The 22,624-nt window shown below is 35.3% G+C and overlaps 3 protein-coding genes and 1 non-coding gene across 6 annotated transcripts; 2 read left to right on the plus strand and 2 right to left on the minus strand.

The window, feature by feature from the left end:
- The first annotated feature begins 1,121 nt into the window (after positions 1–1,121).
- LOC108982784 (something about silencing protein 10) lies at positions 1,122–12,059 on the plus strand. 2 transcript variants are annotated; one of them, XM_018954245.2, is made up of 17 exons: positions 1,122–1,240; positions 1,451–1,588; positions 2,476–2,567; positions 2,905–2,986; positions 4,091–4,233; positions 4,743–4,889; positions 5,219–5,355; positions 6,005–6,092; positions 6,815–6,994; positions 8,246–8,392; positions 8,484–8,564; positions 8,807–8,946; positions 9,028–9,163; positions 10,237–10,532; positions 10,895–10,955; positions 11,542–11,610; positions 11,704–12,059. In XM_018954245.2, the coding sequence occupies exons 2-17, from the start codon at positions 1,483–1,485 to the stop codon at positions 11,833–11,835; spliced, it is 2,037 nt and encodes a 678-aa protein (XP_018809790.1). In that variant the 5' UTR covers positions 1,122–1,240; positions 1,451–1,482; the 3' UTR covers positions 11,836–12,059. The 2 variants fall into 2 exon arrangements, with proteins under 2 accessions (XP_018809790.1, XP_018809791.1); XM_018954246.2 differs by having other exon boundaries at positions 8,487–8,564.
- A 2,286-nt stretch (positions 12,060–14,345) lies between these two features.
- Positions 14,346–18,531, plus strand: LOC108982787 (signal recognition particle 14 kDa protein-like). The gene is made up of 4 exons (XM_035683438.1): positions 14,346–14,616; positions 15,503–15,596; positions 15,707–15,816; positions 18,108–18,531. Exons 1-4 carry the CDS (start codon positions 14,614–14,616, stop codon positions 18,261–18,263), a joined length of 363 nt encoding a protein of 120 aa, XP_035539331.1. The 5' UTR covers positions 14,346–14,613; the 3' UTR covers positions 18,264–18,531.
- On the minus strand, positions 17,828–17,900 carry TRNAK-CUU. Its single transcript has one exon. It is a non-coding gene; the product is annotated as a tRNA-Lys (tRNA).
- Positions 18,532–19,636: 1,105 nt separating the features above from the next.
- On the minus strand, positions 19,637–22,558 carry LOC108980800. Of its 2 annotated transcripts, none has more exons than XM_018951809.2 (4): positions 22,432–22,558; positions 21,598–21,892; positions 20,834–21,091; positions 19,637–20,101 (listed from the first exon to the last, which is right to left on the minus strand). In XM_018951809.2, the coding sequence occupies exons 2-4, from the start codon at positions 21,838–21,840 to the stop codon at positions 19,841–19,843; spliced, it is 762 nt and encodes a 253-aa protein (XP_018807354.1). In that variant the 5' UTR covers positions 21,841–21,892; positions 22,432–22,558; the 3' UTR covers positions 19,637–19,840. The 2 variants fall into 2 exon arrangements, with proteins under 2 accessions (XP_018807354.1, XP_018807362.1); XM_018951817.2 differs by having other exon boundaries at positions 21,598–21,905; positions 22,432–22,547.
- Positions 22,559–22,624: the final 66 nt, after the last annotated feature.

A 22,624-nucleotide genomic window follows, 5' to 3' on the forward strand; every position in this document is an offset into this window, starting at 1 on the left:
TTTTCTCATAGTCAGATCGATTAGCCCCCCCACAAAACACAATCTCGATTTTCATGATCCAATTTGCCACAACAATAGCAAAGATTGAGTAATTTTTTATACTTAAAACATACTCATACAATATGAGAATCACCCAGTACCACTTGCTTTACTCAAGGTAATGACTTGTTAATATCTAGAGAAACATGAACTCGTGAAAAAATCCCCCACTCCGAAGAATTTGTTGGCAAGTCAATATATTCAACAACGCCAATAGAAGCACCAATCCATTTAACAATTTCACATGTCATTCATTTTAATGGTAAATCATAAATTCGAACCCAAAACGAGGCAAAATCCATTTTAATATCAGATGGTTTAAGATCCCCATTATAATGGAGGAGAAGGATTAAACTCTTATCAAAAGTCCAAGGACTATTACGAAGAACATTTTCTTGATCACCCAAATCAAAGAATTGTGCCAAGAAGAGATTTTCACCCAAGTCAAAAAATGTTACTCCTTGCATTAGATTGTAAACTTTTCGCATCATCAATTTAAAGGCCTCTTTGTTGTAAAATGTTAAAAAAATATTAAAAGAAAATGAAAGAAAAAAAATCAAATATACTATGGGGCACGCCAAACCATACATGCTGGGCAACCCCTAGCCGTGTCCATTTTGCGTACTTCTTTAATAAAAAAAAATTTCAATTGTTAAAATAATATTTTTTATTTAATTTTTAAATTTGTTCATTTTTTTCAAAAAAATACTTACAAGTCATTCACATCTTACAACTATACAAATTATTTCCTTCGTCATTTCAAACAATATGGAGATTAATTTTTTTGATGTAAAATATGAACTATATTAAATATTTTTTTATCTATCAACTCAACAATGTTAAAAATAAAAATACTAAAACATCACATTTTTTTTTATTAATTGAATACTCTCAGTCTGTCCTTACAAATATAAACATTTCCTTCCATCTTTTACTCTTTTTTGTTGTTTGAAAAAAAAATTAGTTAGATTAAATGATGGAAATTGGGCTGGGCATTCGGGTCATATTAGAGCTAGGGCCCATGAAGGTAATGGGCCTATACTCGCCTAGTTCAACCTCCAACCCCCAGTCATGGCGACGATATCATCACTCATAAACCCTACTTGCTAACGTACCACTTAGGGACCAGGGTTTTGGGGACATTTTCTGTGAAGTGTCGAGCGTTGAGACTACACGAGAGATTTCAAATCCTCACCGAAAGGTAACTCAATTTTTTTACTTGTTTTTCATTGTAATATGCACTCTTTTCATGATTGGGATTTTATAGAAAACCCAACTCTCCGTTTTTTTAGTTGATATTTGTTCCCTGAAAGTGTTTTCAATGGAGGCAAACAGAGTCCAATGCGAAAATTTGTTATTGTTATTTATTTTATTTTATTTCATATCTGTGTAAGTTAAATCTATTCTGCAGGCGTTATCGAAATCCTTATAAGGTGGAAGGCAATGGGTAAGAGAGGGAAGGGACAGAAGAAAGACTACAAAACCCCTAAGAGAACTGCCCGCGACGATGACGTTCTATTGTCTGACATGGACGACGAAATCGACGCCTGTAAGCTTTTTTCTATTATTCGTGCAATTAATTTTTCGTGGTTCGATAACACTTTCTCACATGAAGGCAAGAAAGTAAAATTGAGCTGGTGCTTGATGCTATGCTCTTCTTAAGGCTTTTCGATTCATTGTTTCTGTGCTGCTCACAGTCAAATGTTATCGAATGAAGGATACACTTATCTTGTGTTGGTACCTGTTTTTAGTCGAGAACACAAAAAATTAATGGGATTCTAATGATTTTGGTCCCATTTTTTTCCCTCTTTGGTGAACTGATAACTATTTTAGTGGAAAGAAATGAGCATGGATGAATTGAGAAAGCGAGGTATCATTATAATGGACTGGTGTTTCATGTGCAAAAGGGGTGGTGAATTGGCAGATCACCTTCATCTCCATTGTGATGTTTTGAAGGCTTTGTGGGATGAGGTTTTTGCTAAGCTTGGTATTGCTTGGGTGATGCCTAAGAGGGTGGTGAATCTCTTGGCCTGTTGGAATGGGATTCAAGGCAATGTTTGGAAAATGGTACCTCTTTGTCTTATGTGGTGTATTTGGAATGAGAGGAATGGGCGCTGTTTTGACAATAGAGAACGCTCGGTGGGAGGGATTAAAGACTTCTTTTATCATACTTTGTTGTTTTGGGGTTCGATTATTGTAATGTATGGGGATAGTCTAAATGACTTTTGTGCTGTTTTTCAGCTTTAGTTTGTAATTAGGCGTTTTTCTCTTGTATACTTCCTGTGTACTTGGGCTATGCCTAATTACGTGGTTTAATAAAAAATTTACTTTTAAAAAAAGAAATGAGGATAGGAATGGGTCCTCTTATTTTATTTCTGTCCTATTGTTAGTCAAGGAGAAAATAATGATGCTAAAAGAAATCCTGTGTGTTTGCAGTTCACAAGCAGAGGGATGTTGTTCCGCTTGATGTGAATATTGGTGTTGGGGAGTCAGATGAAGAAGAAGAGCTGCCTGTCTTTGATCTCAAGGTTTGTGTTTTCCCTTTTCTATCAAGTTGTAATAGGTGCTTTGAAAGTTTGAAGATATTATGTCTATTATTCTATTGAGAATGCTATAGGTTTCACTTGAGTTGTAGGAAATTTTTTGAGTGCTTTATCATGCATGAGTTAAAATTTAGGTTGCTTTTATTGTTTTTGTTTTTGTTTTCTTTTTGTATTATACATAACACTGAAACATTAAACAAGTTAAGGCATTGTTCTTATTTTTAGATTTTGTTTGAGCGAGCATAAGCATTAAACAGGCTGTGGCATTTCCATTTGTATTTTTTCCTTTCAGGCCATCGGTTAATGTTAATATTGCTTGTAGGGTGTCGATGGTGATGAGGATGACGACGATGATGACGGCGATATCAGTGACGATACCCAAGAAACTGGCTTTGCTGCAAAAAGTAAGGAAGATGGTTTACCATTCCTTGCATTTTGTTATTGCATTTGATAATTTTAAGTGGTTTCTTACTTATAAAAAAAAAAAAAAAATTAAGTGGTTTCTATTTTGAAAGTATAGCTGAAGCTGTTTGTCTGGATCATTTTTTGCTAAAAACACTTGAAAAAGTGCATTTATAAACAGACAGAAGCTTGTACTGGGATGATTTAGTTTAATAAAAAGTAAAATATATTAAGTCATCATATCACTCAATGGAAATATATTCTTCTTGTTGGGTTTGACATGGGTCAACATGCTTGCACAACAAGTGATTGTCATTATGTATGCTAGAAATACTATAAGTTATTGCATCATGTGCATCTTTTTAAAATTTAGTGAATTATGGAAAATATGTGTCAGCCAATGGCTCAGCTAGAATATACTTTAAAATCAGGTATAGAAATATTCAGGAAACCCTATGAACCATAGGGATGTGGTGGGTGGGATTGGTAAGCAATTGCACTGGTTTTTATCGGGAGTCTTTTTATGCAACCCATGGATTCATCCCCTCCTCCATTTAATCACTATATGTTTTAATTTTGATTGGTTGGCTGGTTGTAAAATTGATTTTTAATACTAGTGGATAAAAATATTGTACAAAACAATTCCCATTCACTAATATGATTAGATTATGTGCTAAATGTTCACTTATAAAAAAAAAGATTATGTGCTAAATGTTTAAAACAAGTTATCATCTATATATTCCTTGTGTGCTAGGGTGTTGTCTTTTTTGTAGATGGGTTTATGTGGAATGAGCTACGTGGTATGAAATTTCAATATCTTCATAATCTTGTATATAATTATCAGCTTATGATCAACTTGGATAAAAAAAAAATATGGAGATCAGTTTATCTGATACATTAAAGATTACATTTATAACTTCATTGTTTGATATCTTTCTTGGGTGAAATAAGAGCATTTACTCCAAGGAGAATCTTGTTTATTTTTTCAGAAGGGGGGGATGGGGTGGTTGGTGAGGGGATGCTAAATCATCTAGGGGTATGTAGTATACCTACTTGGCTGTTCTGATAGGATTGCAACTTTTATTAATTACGAATACTCTCTGTAGTTGCTAGGCAACAGAAATTTTTACGGGAAAAGTTTGGTGGTGTTGAGGATGACATGCATGAAGATGAGGATGAGGATGAACAAGAAGCCATATGGGGTGGAAAAATGAATCAATATTATTCTGCTGATAATCGTGATTTTGAGGTGATGATTTGAAATTGATTGTCCTATCTCCCCCCTTCCCTTTTCACTTTCTATCCATATATGTTTAATATATAGGAAAAACTGAATTATTCACCCTAAACTACCTCCACTTTTTCAGTTTGCACTATAAAGTATCAAAATTGTCAGTCGGCACCCTAAATTACCAAATTCTGGCCATTTGCACTCAGTTAAGATTGTACTGTTATGATCGATGAAAAATAGGACATGTGGCACAATCTTAATGGTCATATCTTAACTGAGGATGTAAATTGCCAAAAATTTTTAGATTTGGTGCTAATTGCCCGTTATGGTAATTAATGGTGCAAATTGAAAACTTGGTGGTAGGTCAAAGGTGCAAAGTGTAATTTTCTTTTATATATATATTTCTAGAACAAATAAATTACTACCTTGATGGCAACCTATTGCCAACGAATTTCTTATTGCATTCAGATGAACATAAGTGAATTCATAAGTGATGGCAAGTTCTAATTTCCAACTTTTTGATGAAGAGACAATCAAGTGATGATGAGGACCTTGCAATAGAGGAGGAAGAGGCTTTGAAATTGCAGAGGCAGAAAGCAAAATCTTTATCAATGGAAGACTTTGGCCTTGAAGATGTTAATGAAGATGAGAGTGATAGGGAATTAACTCTAGAGGTGGGATTCAATTCTCTCCTTGATAAAAAAGAATTTGATAACTTTAGTTTGTATTTAGTTGTATTCTCATATATACTCTCTGTATACTTGGGCTATGCCTATTTACTTGGAATAAAATCTCTTATTACCTATAAAAAAAAAAAATGATAACGAAAAGTTTGTTAAACCTTTGGTCTTAGTCTTGTGTTCTGTTTTTCCCTAGGCATTTTTTTTAACTTGGATTATTCCCTTTGTGCTGCTATAGTTAATAACTTTTCCTGATAAGTAGAAAGGGACATCTAAAAAAACATTATTTTGAATGACGTGACATGATTTCTCTGCTTGCACAGGAAATATCGACCAAAGGAAAAAACAGAAAAGAAGCTCCAGTGAGAAAAGAAACCATAGATGACATGGGCATGGCTTATGAGGTTAAGAAAGATTTAAATGCTCTATCAAGGGAGGAACAAATGGATGTTTTATATAGGTAGTTTGATTTTCTTTTTTATGGTTATTACAAATATGAGTTTGGTGATTTTTATATTTCTAAGCTATATCTTTTATACCTATGCTATAAGATGTGATGTAAATTGGTTATAGGTTTATTCATAAAAACAATAAATTAGTAGAGGCCCTTTTAGTGTGGTTCAGCTTTTCCAATAAAAAACACGAGGTGCTTATAATTTGTTGTTTTTCTTGATACAAAGAATTACATACTTGTCTTTGGCATTTGTAGACTTATATATTTTTTTAAAGTAAAAATTTTATGAAAAAGCACAAAAGGCACAACCCTATTATACAAGATGTATACAAGGGTGATGATAGATCCATCTAGAATGGGAAAAAAAAATATAAGAAAATAATGAAAGTTAAGCCCACAAAAGTCTATAGAAGTTGTCCAAAGAAAGAGTGTATCGGGAATGAAAGCTTGGAGCTCGTGTACATTCATTCACGATCAAAGTTTTTATATTATCTAGTTCTTACAATAGTTATGCTGCTTACAAATGCTCATAAATTACTTTTCTGGTTTTCTTTGGGGCCTTAATGTGTGCTTCTCATTGAAAATATCTCTGCTTTTGCCAACTACTGCAGTTCAATATCCTATGCTTTTGCGTGATAATTTTTTTATCCCACAGTTCTGCGCCAGAATTAGTTGGTTTGCTATCAGAGCTCAATGATGCACTTGAACAGCTTGAAAGTAAAGTGAATCCACTTCTGACTAAGGTATTATCCGTTCGTCTTGTTCCATTTTCTTATAAGAGGAGTAATTTGCAGTGCTCCAATGAGGACAACTTATGTGGCATGTTCCAGGAAGTGGGTTGATTTATCTCCTAATTCAGAATCTATGCTTTTAGAGGGCCTTATATTGTTTTTATTTTATTTTATTTTATTTATCTGTGGCATCTGCGGAGTCAATAATACGTTCCTCTTGGTAGTTTGACACGAGATATTAGTATATGTGATGGATTCTTTTCTCCTTTTAAAGATGCTCTTAAGGACCTCTCTAGTTCTCGTCTTAAAACCATGTATTCCCAACAAAAAAGATAAATAAGAAATGTATTTTCAGAAAATTATTCTTGAAAGTAGCTGGTTTTAGAGAATATCGAAGTGATGCATCCTGAAATCTTATTTTTTTTCTAGTTTAGGAATAAAAAAAACCTTTGAAAACATATTGTTTGTGTTTTCCAAAGACACAACAAAACAAGCCTTTTTTTCTTAAGTTTGGATATTAACATGCTTGTATATCTAACTTGTAAGTTTGTCTTAAATCATCTAATACGTTGATTTATATAATTTCTATTTGTTTCTTTTCTCCTGCTTTGTGCTGGAGTCCTCATGAACGGATCCTCCCCCCTCTGGGCAGTGGCTCCATTCCCAACCGCACTCCTGACCCAAAGTGTGTTGTAAGATGTTTGATTAGTTCATTTACTTCCACTTCTGTGAAGGTTAAAAAGGGGGAAACCCTGATGGAAGGGGGAATCCGCTATTTGGAGGTGAAGCAGCTTCTTTTGCTCTCCTATTGCCAAGCTATAACGTTCTATCTTCTTCTCAAGTCTGAAGGGCAGCCCATTCGTGATCATCCTGTGCTAGCTCGCCTTGTAGAGATCAAGAGCTTATTGGATAAGGTCCTCCATTCTCTTTCCAAAGACTAAATTATCTTCTATAAGCATTAGGTTTTTTGCTCCAAAATAATAATTTAATTTTCATGAATGTTGAAAATGTGGTTTGTGCTTGTACTGTGCCTTATCTTTTCACTTTTGATTGTTGTTGATACCATACAAATGTATATGTCGCAAGCGTTTGTGCTCTTCTTCAAAAAGAAGGTTACTTCTCCTCCTTGATAATGTTTAAAATTGGTTAAATAGGTACACCATGGCTATTTATTTCTGTGATTTTCATTGTCTGGATAAGTCCCATGCCAAGAGTGCTACTTGAACAATCCAAATTTAAAGCAACATCGAAAATTAATTCATTTATGTTTGAAAATTTTGGTAATATTTATTACAGCTGATCAGCTTTAGATCAAATGACACATTTTCCTTAAATAATGAGATGGAGGTGGGATCATTGGTACCGATGGAAAATAAATATTAGGATTTATTTCAAGAGAAATACTTTAGCTACAAATGGATTGTACAAAAGTAAACTCACAAACTGATATGGCTTAATGTGATTCGTTAGATCTACTTTACAATAAAAGTAAGTTTGTGAGTTTACTTTTGTATAATCTCTTTGTGGTCTAGCACTTCTCTTATTTCAATGCTGGGTAGGCACCTGAAAGGTTAATATATCTATATTTCTGCTGGCTTTTACTTATAAAATATATATAAATATATATATTTCTGCTAGCTTTAGACTTGTATTTGTTTTTCCTGATAGGTACTATTATTGAATGGTTACCTGTAAGTCATCTTAAAGTTTGCCTATTCTATTGAATTTTATGAAATCTAATTTGATTTGCAAAAGAAAAGTTGTCAACATGTTTGCAACACGATGACTGTTAAAGCCAAGTACTTCAATTTCTGGCCTTGTTTGTACTATATTCTTTTGGTAATAAAATGCCAGAGAAAATTCAGATTGGACCTAAGTTTATTGTTATGATGGTAACAAAAGTGAAAAAATCAGCTCAGCAAATAAAGAGGAAAAAATCGGTGTTTTCCCAAAATTCTATATTTTTTAAAATTTGGTTATATAACTAATTTTTTTCCTACAGATTGTTTCCTCTCACTTTGTGCACAAGTACTATAACAGCTATAAATTTGTTGTGGTTCTGTTCAAAAAAAATTTGTTGTGGTCCATCACTTGCTTCTAGTTTCAAAGGTGAAATTAGTTTCACTCATAGCTTGCAACTTGTTAATATTTGCTTCACTAAACAGATAAAACAACTTGATGGGAATCTTCCATCTGAACTTGAGAAATTCCTCAGTAATAATCAAGGGGTTGATGTGGTAGTAAAGTTGGGTGAGGAGAATACTACTTATCAGGATCCCCATCCTTCTGTTGAAACCCAAGAAGCAACAATGGTAATTACTACTTTGACTTTATCTCAGTAATGTGTGCTTGTTTTTCAAGTGATTATCTTTCATGTTTACTTATGGCTTTCTTTTACTACAGCAGCTGCATGACACAAACAAGTCTGAAAATGTGGTCTATTTGAAGGATAAGGATAACAAAGCAGGAAAGCGCAAGCGTCAGGTGAAATTATTTCAGTTTTGATGTTCTCACCTTTATTTTCATTCTCATAATCAGTTGGTTTTTTGTTTTTGTTTTTAATTAGAACTCACCTCAACTAAACCTTAATCCAAATTAACTGGGGTTGGTTTACATAATTCTTTTACTCCGTCCTACAGTTGCCATGTCCTTACTTTTTTCCTTTTGTTTTTAAGACATTTGTTGCTACAATTCCGCTCATGAAAAAAGATGGTTGAAATATGCAGAGTGAACAAGTTGGTGGTCAGAGCATGGAAATGTTAAAAGTAAGAGCTGCCCTCGAAGAAAGATTGAAGCAGAAGGGTTTTCTTAGCTCCATAGTTCCTAAACCTAATAAAGCCCAGAAACATTTGAAACCGGTTAATGGGTACAGTTTTTCTCCTAGGCTCTATGATTTGCTTCTTTCTCACATTGTGAGGACTAATTCAATGAAGCTGGTATGGAACAGACAGCTCGTGACGTATAATGATTTTGATGATGATGCTATAGATGTGGGGTCCACACGATTCGTTAATGATCCTGCAAGCTCATTGAGCTCAAGCAAACTTTCCCACATTGTTGCTGCTAAACAGAATAAGCCCAAGGTACAAAACTCGTTGACTTCCTCTCGGTTGGCCTTTTATAGAGTTTATGGAGACCTTAACTTCATACTTAATTAACCGCTCGCATGAAAGAAAGTTAAAATCAAAATTATTACTGTGGATCTTTGCGATGAAGCATTTTTCGGTCGTACATGTTGATGTCAAGTTCACAGACCATGTTGGTTATCGTCCAATATTGGAGCGTGATGTTGACTTGCATGCATCCTGTCCACCATTGTATGGGTTCGGACTAGAGACAACACCGATGTGCCTGCTCCTCAAGGATTTATGTTTTGATCTGACAAACTAATTAATTTGTAGTATTATGCTTCAATTATTTACTATTCTTAACATTTTTAAATTTCTCAGTAGAATGAGAACTACTGTTTTCAACATTTCACCATTTTTTAGTAGGACTGAACTTGAAATTTTGAAAATGCTGCCCTGTCTTATGTTTGTGAAATGGATTTTTGCTTGCTGTTTACCACTGATCCTCCTTCCATGAATGGTTTCAACAGGCCACTGTGGTTCCTGCCTCCTGCAACCTACAACTTTTTTTTACAAGTAAAATTAAGTTTTATTGAATCAAGTAAATAGCGTAACCCAAGTACACAGGAATTATACAAAAAACCACCCGGTTACAAGTTAGCAGCTAGAAATGGATACCAACTTTATTGTACTTTGACTATCAAACTATTGAAATTAGCTCTGAAAAAAAGAACAAATGAAAAGACTATTTGACCATCGGAGTTAGTGTTTTAGGTTTTTCTTGTGGGTGATTATATCTGGACAGTTCTGGTCTAGGATTTAATGTATTTACCTCTAATTGCAACCTAGGGATTCTGGATCTATGGAATTTTAGGTTGTAATTTCAGGAGAATCTTTTATTGTGCTCTGTGAATATGAGATTCTTCCTCTATCTGATAAGATGTCCCACTACTGCTAAAAGATGAAAAGGAGGTGGGCAAGACGTGGGAAACCCTGATAGCTAGTTGATTGTGTCAAGAAGTTTCGAAGTATTTATCTATTTAAATAACATTTGCATGCAATTTTTTCTGGTTTTCCTTTGCTGGAAGGTGGTTTCTGGTGATGATGATTTACCTATGAGGGATGATATTGGAGAAAGGCGTAGGAAGCATGAGCTTCGAGTGTTGGCTGGAGCTGGAATCAAATCTCAGGATGGGTTTGGAAATGAAGTTGGCAACATTGATGCTGATGAGGATGCTGACATGGAGGATGGGGATGCTGACTTGGAGGATGGAGATGCTGAAATGGAGGATGGTGATGCAGGAGATTCAGAAGATGAGTATTATAAACAAGTCAAGCAACTAAGAGCTGCAAAACTTGCTGCTAAAGCTGAGAAGTATTCAAGGTGTGTTTCTGCACTTTGAGTAGCTGGTACCTTTTTACCACCTCCCAACCAACTATAGTCAGGTTGCTTGGTTTCTTATCTCTTCTGCCAGAGACTTGTGTTCCTTAGTACATTTAAGAACAGGGATGATAACTCATCCGTGTCTTATAGCTACATTATTCCTCATAGGTATATCTTGAGTGCTAGAGATCGATATCTCTCTTTCTGTTTGTTTATGTGCATGTGTTTCATTATAATTATTATCACTGTTTGTAGGTCTCTTGCAATTTTTATGGTTTCAATTGAACTGTTAAATGGCCTTTGCTACACATCGATTTTCCCCTGGTTCTGGTTGTGTTCTCAAAACATGCTTGCTTCTGCAGGACCTCAGCAGTCCCATCTCTTCCTGAAACCATAGATGGAAAACGTCAGATCACTTATCAGGTGAGCACATCCCTATTTTCACCATCTTGTTTGATCTTGACTATAGGACCCCGCCATATTGAGTTAGTTTGATTGTATGATGGGGTGGTGATGGGATGCCACATTGTCTAGGAAATAGAAGTCTTTGGGATTATAAATTATTCTAAGAAACTCCAACTGTAATCTTGACCAATCCTTATGGAGTACAAGTACAAATGTGGTTAGTGCTTTCATTGGGTTGTTAAAAATAGCATCAAAGACAATTTGTAGTCAAAAGTGTGGGTCTTAAGTCATGGGGGTTGAGAAGCTACAACAGAGTGGTCTGACGAGGACATTAGAAATTTCAGTGTGGGAGATGCAATATCCTAGATTGAGTTAATTCACTTGTATGAGAGGGTGACGATTGAGTTTGGTGAATGAGATCCCAATTTATTTGGGGAAAGAGAAGTTCTTCAGGTTTATCAATGATTCTAAAAACATCAATTATAACCTTAACTGATTCGTTTGGAGTATAATAAACGCATACACGATTAGTGCTTTTATTGGGTTGTTACATTGAATTACTGTCGTTGGTCTCTTATCGTTTTTCTTGCCAAATTTGCCACAGATGGAGAAGAACCGGGGGTTGACTCGTAATCGTAAGAAGCAGATCAAAAATCCAAGGAAGAAGTACAAGGTATTACATCATAAATTCAAATTTTCAGATATAGCAAATCATGTCATCCTCTAACGTCCTAATCTCTCTCTCTCTTTCGCTCAAAATGTGCAGGAACAACACAAGAAAAAAGTAAATCGTCGGAAGGGGCAGGTGCAAGAGATTAGGAAACCTAGCGGTCCATATGGTGGGGAAGCCACTGGAATTAATATAGGAACCAGTCGGAGCGTCAGATTCAAGTACTAGATACCGTTTCTTTGTTTCATGTTTTTCCCCCCATGCCAATCGTATTATACTGGTTGTTGGATCCTGTATTAATGTTCGCGTTGAGCATTCAAGTTTTGGGATGACATAAACTAATAGAAATAGTGCCCCAACTGCGGTCACTGCACAACTTCTACGTCCCTTGTTGGCATAGGCATTCTTCTTTTTTTTAAAGTAATTTTAGCCATCCTTCTTTGCTGCGTTTAGATGTTAACCTAAGCTGAGTTTTTTATGAATAGTAGTGAGTTGAGATGGTTGGGTGAGTTTTATGAGACCCATTTAAGACGAATTTAAAATATGTTTGGATGTATATTTATGTGAAGTTGTAAAATTATTGGGACCCACCATAAATATCTACTGTTTATTGACATTATTGTCTCCCCACAATACGTCGAACTTGCAAAAAAAAAAGTTTTCTACACTTCATTCTGGCGCAAGGATTAAGGAACAAATGTCATTCTGTGGGTTTGAGTTGTAGGACCCAACAACACATGTCAATGAGTAATGCACTTGAAATTCATTTTCTAGCCGATGTCAATTGTCAGCTCATGTCTGGGGAACCATAAAGTCCCTTTCGGTAGTTGCCGATGCTATTTACATGGGGCCCAGACAACGAGTTCAAGTTGAATTGTACTCATTTGTGTGTTTGGATGTCCAAAGCAGCTTAAAAATAAAGTACACTCAATTGTTTTGTACATCCAAATGGAGTAAACCCGAACATCTCGCGTTTGGCCCAAATTTGATTGTGCTCTAAGTTTTTCATAAGTTTGATTCTGTGCGGTCCAACTTTTTCTTTTGAGATTGGAAACCCATAATTGATTAAAGTAAACTTATATGCTCATAATCGAGAATAATTAATACATTAATTACCTCTACAAAATCCGATTCTAACCCAATCCTAATTAGATCAAAGAGTTTTGTTACTCGCAAGTAGGTTTATAAATACATTACTTATTTATGTATCCGTGTTGTGCCACATTGCGGCTAATAATATGATTTTTTTAAAGTAATGCTATACACTACACTTTCATCTCATTTTTATTCTATTACGTAAGATGTGATATATTTATCACCATTGAATAATAAATATTAAAAAAATCATTCAATAACGGATGATATTGTGGTGTATAACTTTTTTTTTTTTACATCAATGCCCACATATTGAAATGGTTTTCAAAACCTCAATTACTAGATAAATCTGAATCCGATCCAAATTCTAGAGTTTAGATTACTAGATAGTCGAAGAAGACATTGTGAAGTGAAATTGAACGCTAAAGTATTAATGGGCATACATTTCGCATTGCCTTTCATAAAATTAAGGTTGTCTCTTACTACTCCATTTTATACAAGAATGGCATGTTTGCACCGTTTGGTTTACTAAAAGGAAAAAACTACCTTGCCTCCCAATTGTACTGTTCTATTTGATTGTTTGTCCTTTTTTTTTTTTTTTACTTAGTAATTAAGAAAGTAATTTTAAGTGTATTGAAATATTTTAAAAAAATATATATTTTAAAATATTAAAAAATATGAAAAAAAAACAAAACCTGAAAAGCGGTTAACTTGAGCGGGCTACTTAGAGCGGCAAAGTAGCCCGACTCTTATTAAAATATTAGATTATTACTATTGGGTTGTCTGAAAATTATTGTTCAGATGATTTTTTTTGACGCCAAACCACCACCTAGTGCTATGTGATTTATTAAAAAATAAACATATTTAAAATAAAAAGGACGTCTGAAAATGCAAAAAAAAAATTGAATTGTTTATTATATTTTGTGTGAAAATTTGAAAAAATTATAATAATGAGATGAGATGAATAAAGATAAATTGATGTGAGTTTCGAATCCAAATGAGCCTAAAATCCAAATCCCTTACATATTTTGTGCTTGTGTGTTTAATAAATCACACGACAACACATAATAATGTCACGTCAAAAGAGTCATTAGCGGTAAATTTCAGATTGAGCAGTGCTACGGCTATTGAAGAAGTAGCTCGAAATTGTGTCCCGAACGTGATGTTTTATTTTTTTATCTTTATTTTATTTTTTTTCATGTGTTTTTTTAATCATCATAAATATTTTTTAAAAAAATAAAAAATTCACAATATCTTTAAAAAATATTTCTTTAATCACTAAATTAAAAAAGAAAAGAAAAGAAAAAGAGATTCGGGACACTTTTTTATCCCAAATTCAAAACCCAAGGCATTATGTTTCAGATTACCCAAGAGCATTATTTAAAATATTACTAGATATATTTCAAACAAATAAACATAAATATTTACTTAATATGATTGACTTCTTTAGTAGATGTAAACCAATTAGAGAGACGTGTATTCACCAATCTAAAGTATTTGGCATTGTTGGGACATAGAGTGGTTTCATCTCACTTATTATTATAATTTTTTTAAATTTTTATAAAAAATAATTTAATTTTTTTTAAAATTTTAAATAATAATAATATTTTATAAAAACTAATAATAATATTTTTTTTCCATTCATAAAAAATCATTTCATCCAAACCAGCCCTTAAGACTGACGTTACACGGAGATAAAATTGTAGAGAAACCGTCATATCTCCCGTTCAGGCTCAGTCAAAATCCTTGATTGATCGTGACACAAACTTACAAGTACTCAATTTACGCGTCCCTGTGAAATTATAATTCTCGATTCAACGGCGAAAGGGTTTTGCTTCTCTCACTGAATTTGAGAGAAAGAGACTGCTAGGGATTTGGGTCGGCGATTAGATCTCAACCACAGCCTTCATCATGGTTATTCTCTTCTTTCTGTTCCTCTGCCTTTTTTCCGTACGGCATTTTGTTAATCTAAGAATTTTTCCTGTTGGACTTTTTTTTTTTAAAAATAAATGGATGTTCTGTTATTGCTGATCCTGTTCTCCAATATTATCACTGCGAGCAATAGGATTCGTTGTTCAAATGTAGAGTACTAAATAATTTAGGCGATAATATTGCTGTATATGGATTGTATACGTATGGGTATAAGTCTGTATTTGTGCATGCATTTCTAGATTGTATTTATTTGCAATGCTCGAACTCGTCACTTAGCTATTCGGGACTGTAACCTTATTATTATTATTATTTTGTCACATATGCGTGGTTTTCAATTCCACAGACCAAATTGGGAAATTATTGTATTATTGCTTTTTGGTTAATTATAAATGAAATGGTTCTATATATTATGAAGCAGGGTTTGGATTTATTCAAATGCTTTTTTTTTTTATTGGCACCGGTGTCTGAAAACAAAGTCCTGACTAATCCGGGATGCATAGGTACTGGGCAAAGAGTTTCTGCAAGTGTACCTTGGGTAATTCAGGGGGAAGTCCCCCAGTCTGATGGCCTCTTGAAATTGTTTGCACCCAAGCTGATTCGAACGTTAGACTTAGAGGTGCATACTACCAAGGCCAAGGCTTTTACCACTTAAGCCAACCCCTAGTGGTTCAAATGCTTGCTCCCTGAATGATTCTGTGTTTTATGGGTTAAATTATAATTCCATTGTTGTTTTATGGCAAAGATAGCCTATTTCTGGGTAGCTCCATTTGCAGTTGCTTTTGTGCATGCTTTGATTCCTTTTTGTGATTGGGCTAGATTCTAAAGCAGACTTTTCTTTCTTTCCTGTCCACTTGAAATATTTTTTCAGGTTCTTTTACAGCTAGACCCATTCCTCAATGAACTCACTAGCATGTTTGAGCGCAGCACTGAGAAGGGCTCTGTTTGGGTTACCCTTAAGCGATGTATGTGTCATTCTTTCCTTTTAATTCCATTTGTTTTAATCAGGCTGATGAGTTTTTGGGTGGTCTGCTTGGTATACTAATCAATGCTTTTCATTCTTGTGATCTCTTAGCATCCTTGAAGTCTAAAGTTCAGAGGAATAAAATGGCAACTGCTGGTGAAACGATTGAGTATAGATGCCTTATCCGTGCTACTGATGGGAAAAAGACGATTTCGACTTCAGTATGTAGTCCTGACAATTAGTATTAGTTGCATGCTCTTCCATTATTGACCTTTATTTTTCAGAGTTGAGATTCTAGGCATGTTCTGGAATTGGGTAATGTATAGCTGTTTGCTTTTTTTTTCTTCTTCTCTTTCACCATAGGAAATTATGCACTTGTTATGTGGTTTTGAGTGTTGCGATTTCTTTTTTGTTTCTTTAGGGGTTTGATGAGTTCTGTTATTGGAGGTTGGGTTCTAGTTTTAGATCTGAGATCTGAATGATGCATTGTTCTCCTTTTTATGTGAATCATTCTCCTTTTTATGTGACCGATATGATCCATTCATATTCATTTGTTGCATTTGTAATTTTTTGTATCTTAGGAATGATAGTGCTTTGTGGAGGTTTGATGGACCTTTTATTTTAGAGACTGTTCTTTGAAGCATCGGATTTGGAGAAGAGAGTAAACTGCAGTCCTGGTGTTAATTTAGGAAAAGTTAGGTGGTTGATTTTTCCCCTTGATTTGAAGGAAGGTTTTCGTAAATGCTGTAAAATCTTTAATATTACTTTTACCGATAAAAAAAAAAGTAAATGCTGTAAAATGATAATTGGAGACTCATAAGAATTAGTTAGAGTGGAATGTCTAGGATAGATCAATAGATTGATGAGGGAAGGATGAGATTGTAGATTTGGGTAGGAAAGTGGGCGAAACTTTTGTTGCTTGATTTGGAAACTAAAGGAAATATGAGTGATTAATTCTCCAGGGTGTGTCTTACATCTTTGAGGAATTTGTCAACGGTTAGTTTTTGATAGTTTGTGTTGTCATATTTTCGTGGAGCAGGGAGAGCCTGTGGAAACCTTGGTTCAAGATAAAAGGTTGATTAGAATATGAAGACATTGTTCCATATATTGTGATTGAGGAACTAGCCCATATGGTTTGGATGGCATGATACTGAATACTACAAGGAATGCTGAGATACGAACTCTATACATTTGACATTTACTTTTCCCATGAAAAGTATGTTTTGGCTATTCTAATTCAGAAAACCGATGCTTGGATTGTGCACTTTCTTTTTAAATTAAAATCAAAGATTCTTGGGGGCACAAAGGAAAAAAGGAATTGAAGATGCCTTATGCTTTTAAATATCGTCATGCTAAAATCAAAGTTGCTGCTGCATGGTTGTGGGAGCTTTCATCTCTTCTATTTAATGATAGATAATTGTTGGTAAGTGGGTGTTTGTAAGGCGTATTACAACCTTTTGATCACGTATGACCTTACTCCATTCCCTTGGAAGAACATCTGGAGATCTCGTGTGCCTTCCAAAGTTGCTTTCTTTGTTTGGAATGCCGCACTAGGAAAGATCTTGACTATCGACAACTTGAGGAAAAGAGGATGTGTGGTGATGGATTGGTGTTACATGTGCAAAAAGAATGGAGAATCGGTTGATCATCTCTTACTACACTGTGAGGTAACAAGGGTGTTGTGGGATGAGATCTTTCGGAGGGTTGATGTCGCATGGGTAATGCCTTCGAGGGTGGTGGAATTGATGGGCTGTTGGAGGAATTTGCAGGGTTGTCGTCAAGTGGCAGCAGTATGGAAGATGATTCCGCTGTGTATCATGTGGTGCACTTGGATGGAAAGGAATGCGCGATGTTTTGAAGACAAGGAACGTACAGTGGTGGAGCTGAAGAATTTCTTTTTTAATACTTTATTGCTTTGGTTTTCTGCTATTGTTTTAGTTGGGGACAATATTCAAGACTTCTTGTCTTTAGTTCATCGCTCTTAGAATGTATTTTTTAGGAGTTTTGTGGTATACTACCTGTGTACATGGCTTTGGCCTTTTTCATTAATAAAATTTATCTCTTACATATAAAAAAAAAAAAAGTAAGTGGGTGTTTGGGTTAAGAAAACTTGATACTGTTTGGGTCTGTGATTTATTTAAGAGGTGATGGTTCATTTGGTCTTTGGAATATGCATTTTTTAGAGTTTTATTTTTTATTTATTTATTTTTTGTAATTTGAGATACGTTAGATCGCCCACCCTGGGGCTTGAACCCACAGCCACAAGGTTAAGAGCCTTGTGCTCTACCAAGTGAGCTAGATGGGCTTACTTTTATATGGTCGACAATTGTACCAAATAGGTCCCATTATTGACCTTTTTCCTAGATTGGTCCAAGTTGATGGACATGCTCAGTAATTTTGCCTGTAGATATTAGTGTCCATTGCATTTGCTTTACTTACCAAAAAATAGATGTTAGTGCGCATTTCTTTTTAGTCCCTGGCTAAACAGTTTTTACTGGTTTTCATTGGAAAGGTTGGAGCAAAGGATCATCAGCGTTTTCAAGCTTCGTATGCAACTATACTCAAGGCCCACATGACAGCTCTAAAGAAGAGGGAGAGAAAGGATAAGAAAAAGGCTGCAGAGAGTGATAAGAAAGAAGGGGTTGCGAAGAAGCCCAAGAGGGTGTAAATAACTCCCCCCTTACCTTGTAGTCTCCTCTTTTCTTGAAAACAGAGAGAAAAAAAATTAATCAAGAACAAAAATTGTGTCAACATTGAGCAAGTACAGGGATTGAAGAATACGGGTTTTTGTTTAATTGCCCTTTTTTTAGATGTTACCCTGTAATTGACGATATTCTCGTGATTTGATTGCATTGAGAATTTGAAAGACTTTGCATGGAGCCATTTATAACTTGTGTTTGAATGAATGCGAAAGATTTATTGGATATTTTGGTTTCAGCGTGTTGCATGGTAGAATGAATTGCGTTTACAAATTTCCTGGGGTCAGCATCAAAACATACATTGTTCGTGCCTCTTCTGCTTCAAAAGATAAGTGAGAGTAGTATGTTGTTCAGAATAATGTCTTTAGAGAAGCTTCATTATCATTTGAAACTTTGCTTTCTCGTTAATGTTGAACTGATGGCATGGGTCCAATATGGATACACTTCATCTATTTTCCATGGACGACCGGCCATTGCCTGTTTTGTCTCTGAGAATTTCCAGTTTTTTTTTTTTTTTTTTTTTTTCAGACCAGACCAAAATGGTTAATAGTTTACAATGACTATCCAATCTTTTTGGACAGATTAGGCTTGTTTTGGCCCTCACTTCACCAGATATGAAATTCCCGGAGTTCCTGTTTATGTACGAAAACATTTTTTACCCTAAAAATGTACATGCACATATGAGCTCGAACTGAGTTTTGCCTATATTGTCGCTCTAAAATAAAAAAGAAAATATAGGAAAACAATAGCACAGTGTCAGTAATATGTTGTAGTTGTTTGCAGAAACTGAAACTGATATATATTTTACGAGACTTTCAAATATATCAACAGAAAAGATATTTGCAACTGTGAATTGTGTAATTATCGCGTAATTACTTTGAAAAAAATGAATAAAACATGATACTCACAAGAAAAAAATTAATTTTTTAATTATGAACCCACTATTTTTCAAAGCAATTATGCATATATCGAAACTCCATGCCATTTGATCAACCATTTAAGGTTCAATGCATAGAAGATACCTTTAACTTACGAATACAGTAATTAAATTGCTCAAATTGGAAGTGTAGGAACCGAATTGACACTGCTGTTCAAGGGTGGTATTTGTTAAAAAAAACCCCTTGGAAGTTAAGATAGCAAGTCACCAGAATCATAGTAATTTCGTCTGGAGGTGGGTACCTCAATATTATTTTAACAAAGCAACTGCAAACCTTCATATTACATTCTTTTCTTCAACCTTCATCATTTAAATCGTTGACAGCACCATCTAATGCAAAGTGCAAAGCTGTGGCAGGAATGATCTAGGCAAAGCATAGGAAGTTCTTCTTCCCCGCACCAAGTATAGTGGGTAACATCAAATTTCTATCCTAGATTTTAATTGCTTTTTCACTACTTGTAATCACAAAGTTCAGCCACATAAGACTCTCAACATGTCTAAATAATAAAACCTCGTTCATGTAAATTTTACCAAAAACTGAGACCATCTTGCAACATCAACAGAAATGCAATAATCTGAACAGAAGGCAGGATGATACAACTGAATTCATTATTCCTGATCAGAATTTGATTCTAAAGCCCTAACGAGACGACGGTATTTTTCGGGGCTGTCCCACCAAGTTGTGGTGTTGATAATTGACTTTTCCAACCAAAGCGGATCAGTCTTCTTCTTCTGAGTCAGCTTCTTGTAGAACCTTCCCCACTTGTACATGGCACGCCGTAAACGAGCACTCTGATTTCCGCCAAATAAATACTTGATGTAGTCCTTTGCTAGCCGGGTCATCTCCTCACCGTTGATGATGTAAACATACTGCAAAAAAAAAAAAAAAAAAAGGGAAAAGAACAGAAAAAAGAGCAGTGTTACCCAATAGAGCCTGCAGAAAACCAGCAGAACCTGGATTCCTTCCAAGTTCTGAGCCCCTACATGGCGTTTATTTAAACAACATACAGGTGACCCTTGCTTTAAATCTGAGCACAATTAATCTAATTACTAAAACCAATTCATGAGATCAGGCCACTCCTATACTACATATTAAAATTTTTCATTCTTCATGCATGAAACTCCAAGCCAACATTACTGCATGCCCATCACCTCCTCCATGAGGATGATCCAATGGATTCACTGCAACACCAAGAACAATGGGGCATCTGCCTAACCACCGGCTTTGTCCAGCTTTTCTAAGCTTACGTACACCATGGTTAAGATTGAAACTCTACAAATAGTAGCTCGGCATCGGGAATCAATGAGTTTTTCAACACCGGAAGGTGTGCAGCCTAAGAGATAGTGTAGTGGGTGCTGGTTCCAACATGCCAGTTTATACAATTTAGTTAAGCTCTTAGCTTGTTTTCTGTGCTAGACGTGAAAAATTATGTTCAATTCTGCACATCTTTCCCTCTTTTACCTTCATCTTGGCATATTCATTTCAGTTATCACTCTCAATAGAAGGATATGCTTGAAACTAACCCATTGCAGTCATAAGGAAGTTACCAAGTGCTTCTTAACATGGGTGTGCGAGTGTGAGTGAGAGAGAGAGATGAATACCATAAAAATAAAGCCAATAGTTGCTAAAATCACTTGCAGAGTTTCATCAACGATTCCAGCAAGGCCTTCATCCTCTGATCCACCAGAAGCATCCCCACCACCACCACCACCACCACCTCCACCACCTGGTGGACGTATTCCGTCACCGCCACTATCATCATAGTATCCTTTCTTCTCAATCCGCTGCCGTAATTCATCTTCTAAAGACTTTCCCTTGAACCTTCCGATAACATTCTGAATAGCTTTCCATGGAGAACCCTGATGGAATATGTGAAGTTGAGAGAAATGTATACAGTTTCCCTGATAAAATATTATTAAAAACTCACTCTTTCCCTTTGCTTAGATAACAGGTCCCATAGTCTATTATAGACGACTGAAACATGATAATACATCCTTACAATGCCCTTCACCATGACCAGAAAAAATTTTCATGGACTTTACATAGCAAGAACTAACTATATAACATAGCACACAAATCTAAACATAAAGGCTTCAGAAAAAAATGACAAGGTCCACAAAAAGGGGAAAATTATGATACTCATTAAAATAAAGGCTTCAGAAAACAGCAGAAGACCCAGTAGGATTAAGAAAATTAAAATGATTAGGTTCATAGATAATTTTTCGTTTATTCTGTAGGGCCCAAATGGAATGGAGCCCAACGTGTACTGGGAGTAAAGCTTCCAGTGATATTCACAGTAAACAAATAGCAACTATTAACAATAATCCAATAACGATATAGAAAATCAGACAAAAATGCCTCTTACCCCATTGCCACCTTCCTTATTTCCTTCACCTCCTAACGAGCAAACAGGCATGCTTTGCTGGTAATTCGACACAGCCATGCATTGCTGGTGGTATGATGCATTGGCGGATAGCCTCAAGGAAGTTCTTGGAAGACAATTATCACGGATGGCTAAAATGCATCGATTCGAAGGTAGGCGGTGGGATTGAGAAATAATTCTAACATAGGGTTTTGGCCTGCAGGCAGTTATCTGCGTGGTGCTCATCCTTCAACAAAGAGCTCAGCTGCTTTCTAAATCACACATGGAGCTCCACCACCTATACCACCATGCTTCAAACATCATTGAACAAAAATTTCCCCCCGATAAGTGCATTTAAATTCCTAACATCATAGCAGGCATACATTTCCATATGCTATTAAATATGATACAGTACAAGTATCATTTTTCCAGTTGAAAATAAAAAGATTAAACTTTTCCTTCATAAAACCAAAAGGGTTCTATAGTCCGAGAAAGTTAAATAACTTCACCGAAATATAAGAAGCTTACTCATTTGACTCACTTTCAAATAAGATCATTAATGTCCGTAAAAGTTAATGATAATGCTACTTGACGAACCGACCAGAAAGCTCCCGGAACACAATCAAATCAATAAAAAAACTAAAATTGAGAATCATAAGAAAAATACATATACACAAATTTACACGGGTATATGTCTGCGCAACAGCCTGGGTTTCAGGTTGCTACACTGTTCAACGAGTTTAAAAAACGAAAGACGAAGAATAAAAATCAAAAGCAAGTTCACAAGCCAAATTTCGAGTGCCTAATGGAAATGGTAGTAGGAGAGAGAGAGCTCACCGTTCGTTCTGGACCTTTGGGTTCACCGAAGACAGTCGGGTGCTGCCGCAGAAGAAGAAGAAATGAAGAAAGAGAGAGAAGATAACGTGACGAACAGGTGAGGAAGAGTCTGGAAGAGGCTTTGGGTGGCCGGCCAGATTTGATATGTATTGGGCTGTGATGGACTAATCTGCGTTTTATCTTATTGTGAAAA

Source organism: Juglans regia, chromosome 12, assembly GCF_001411555.2.
Source record: "Juglans regia cultivar Chandler chromosome 12, Walnut 2.0, whole genome shotgun sequence".
NCBI lineage: Eukaryota > Viridiplantae > Streptophyta > Magnoliopsida > Fagales > Juglandaceae > Juglans > Juglans regia.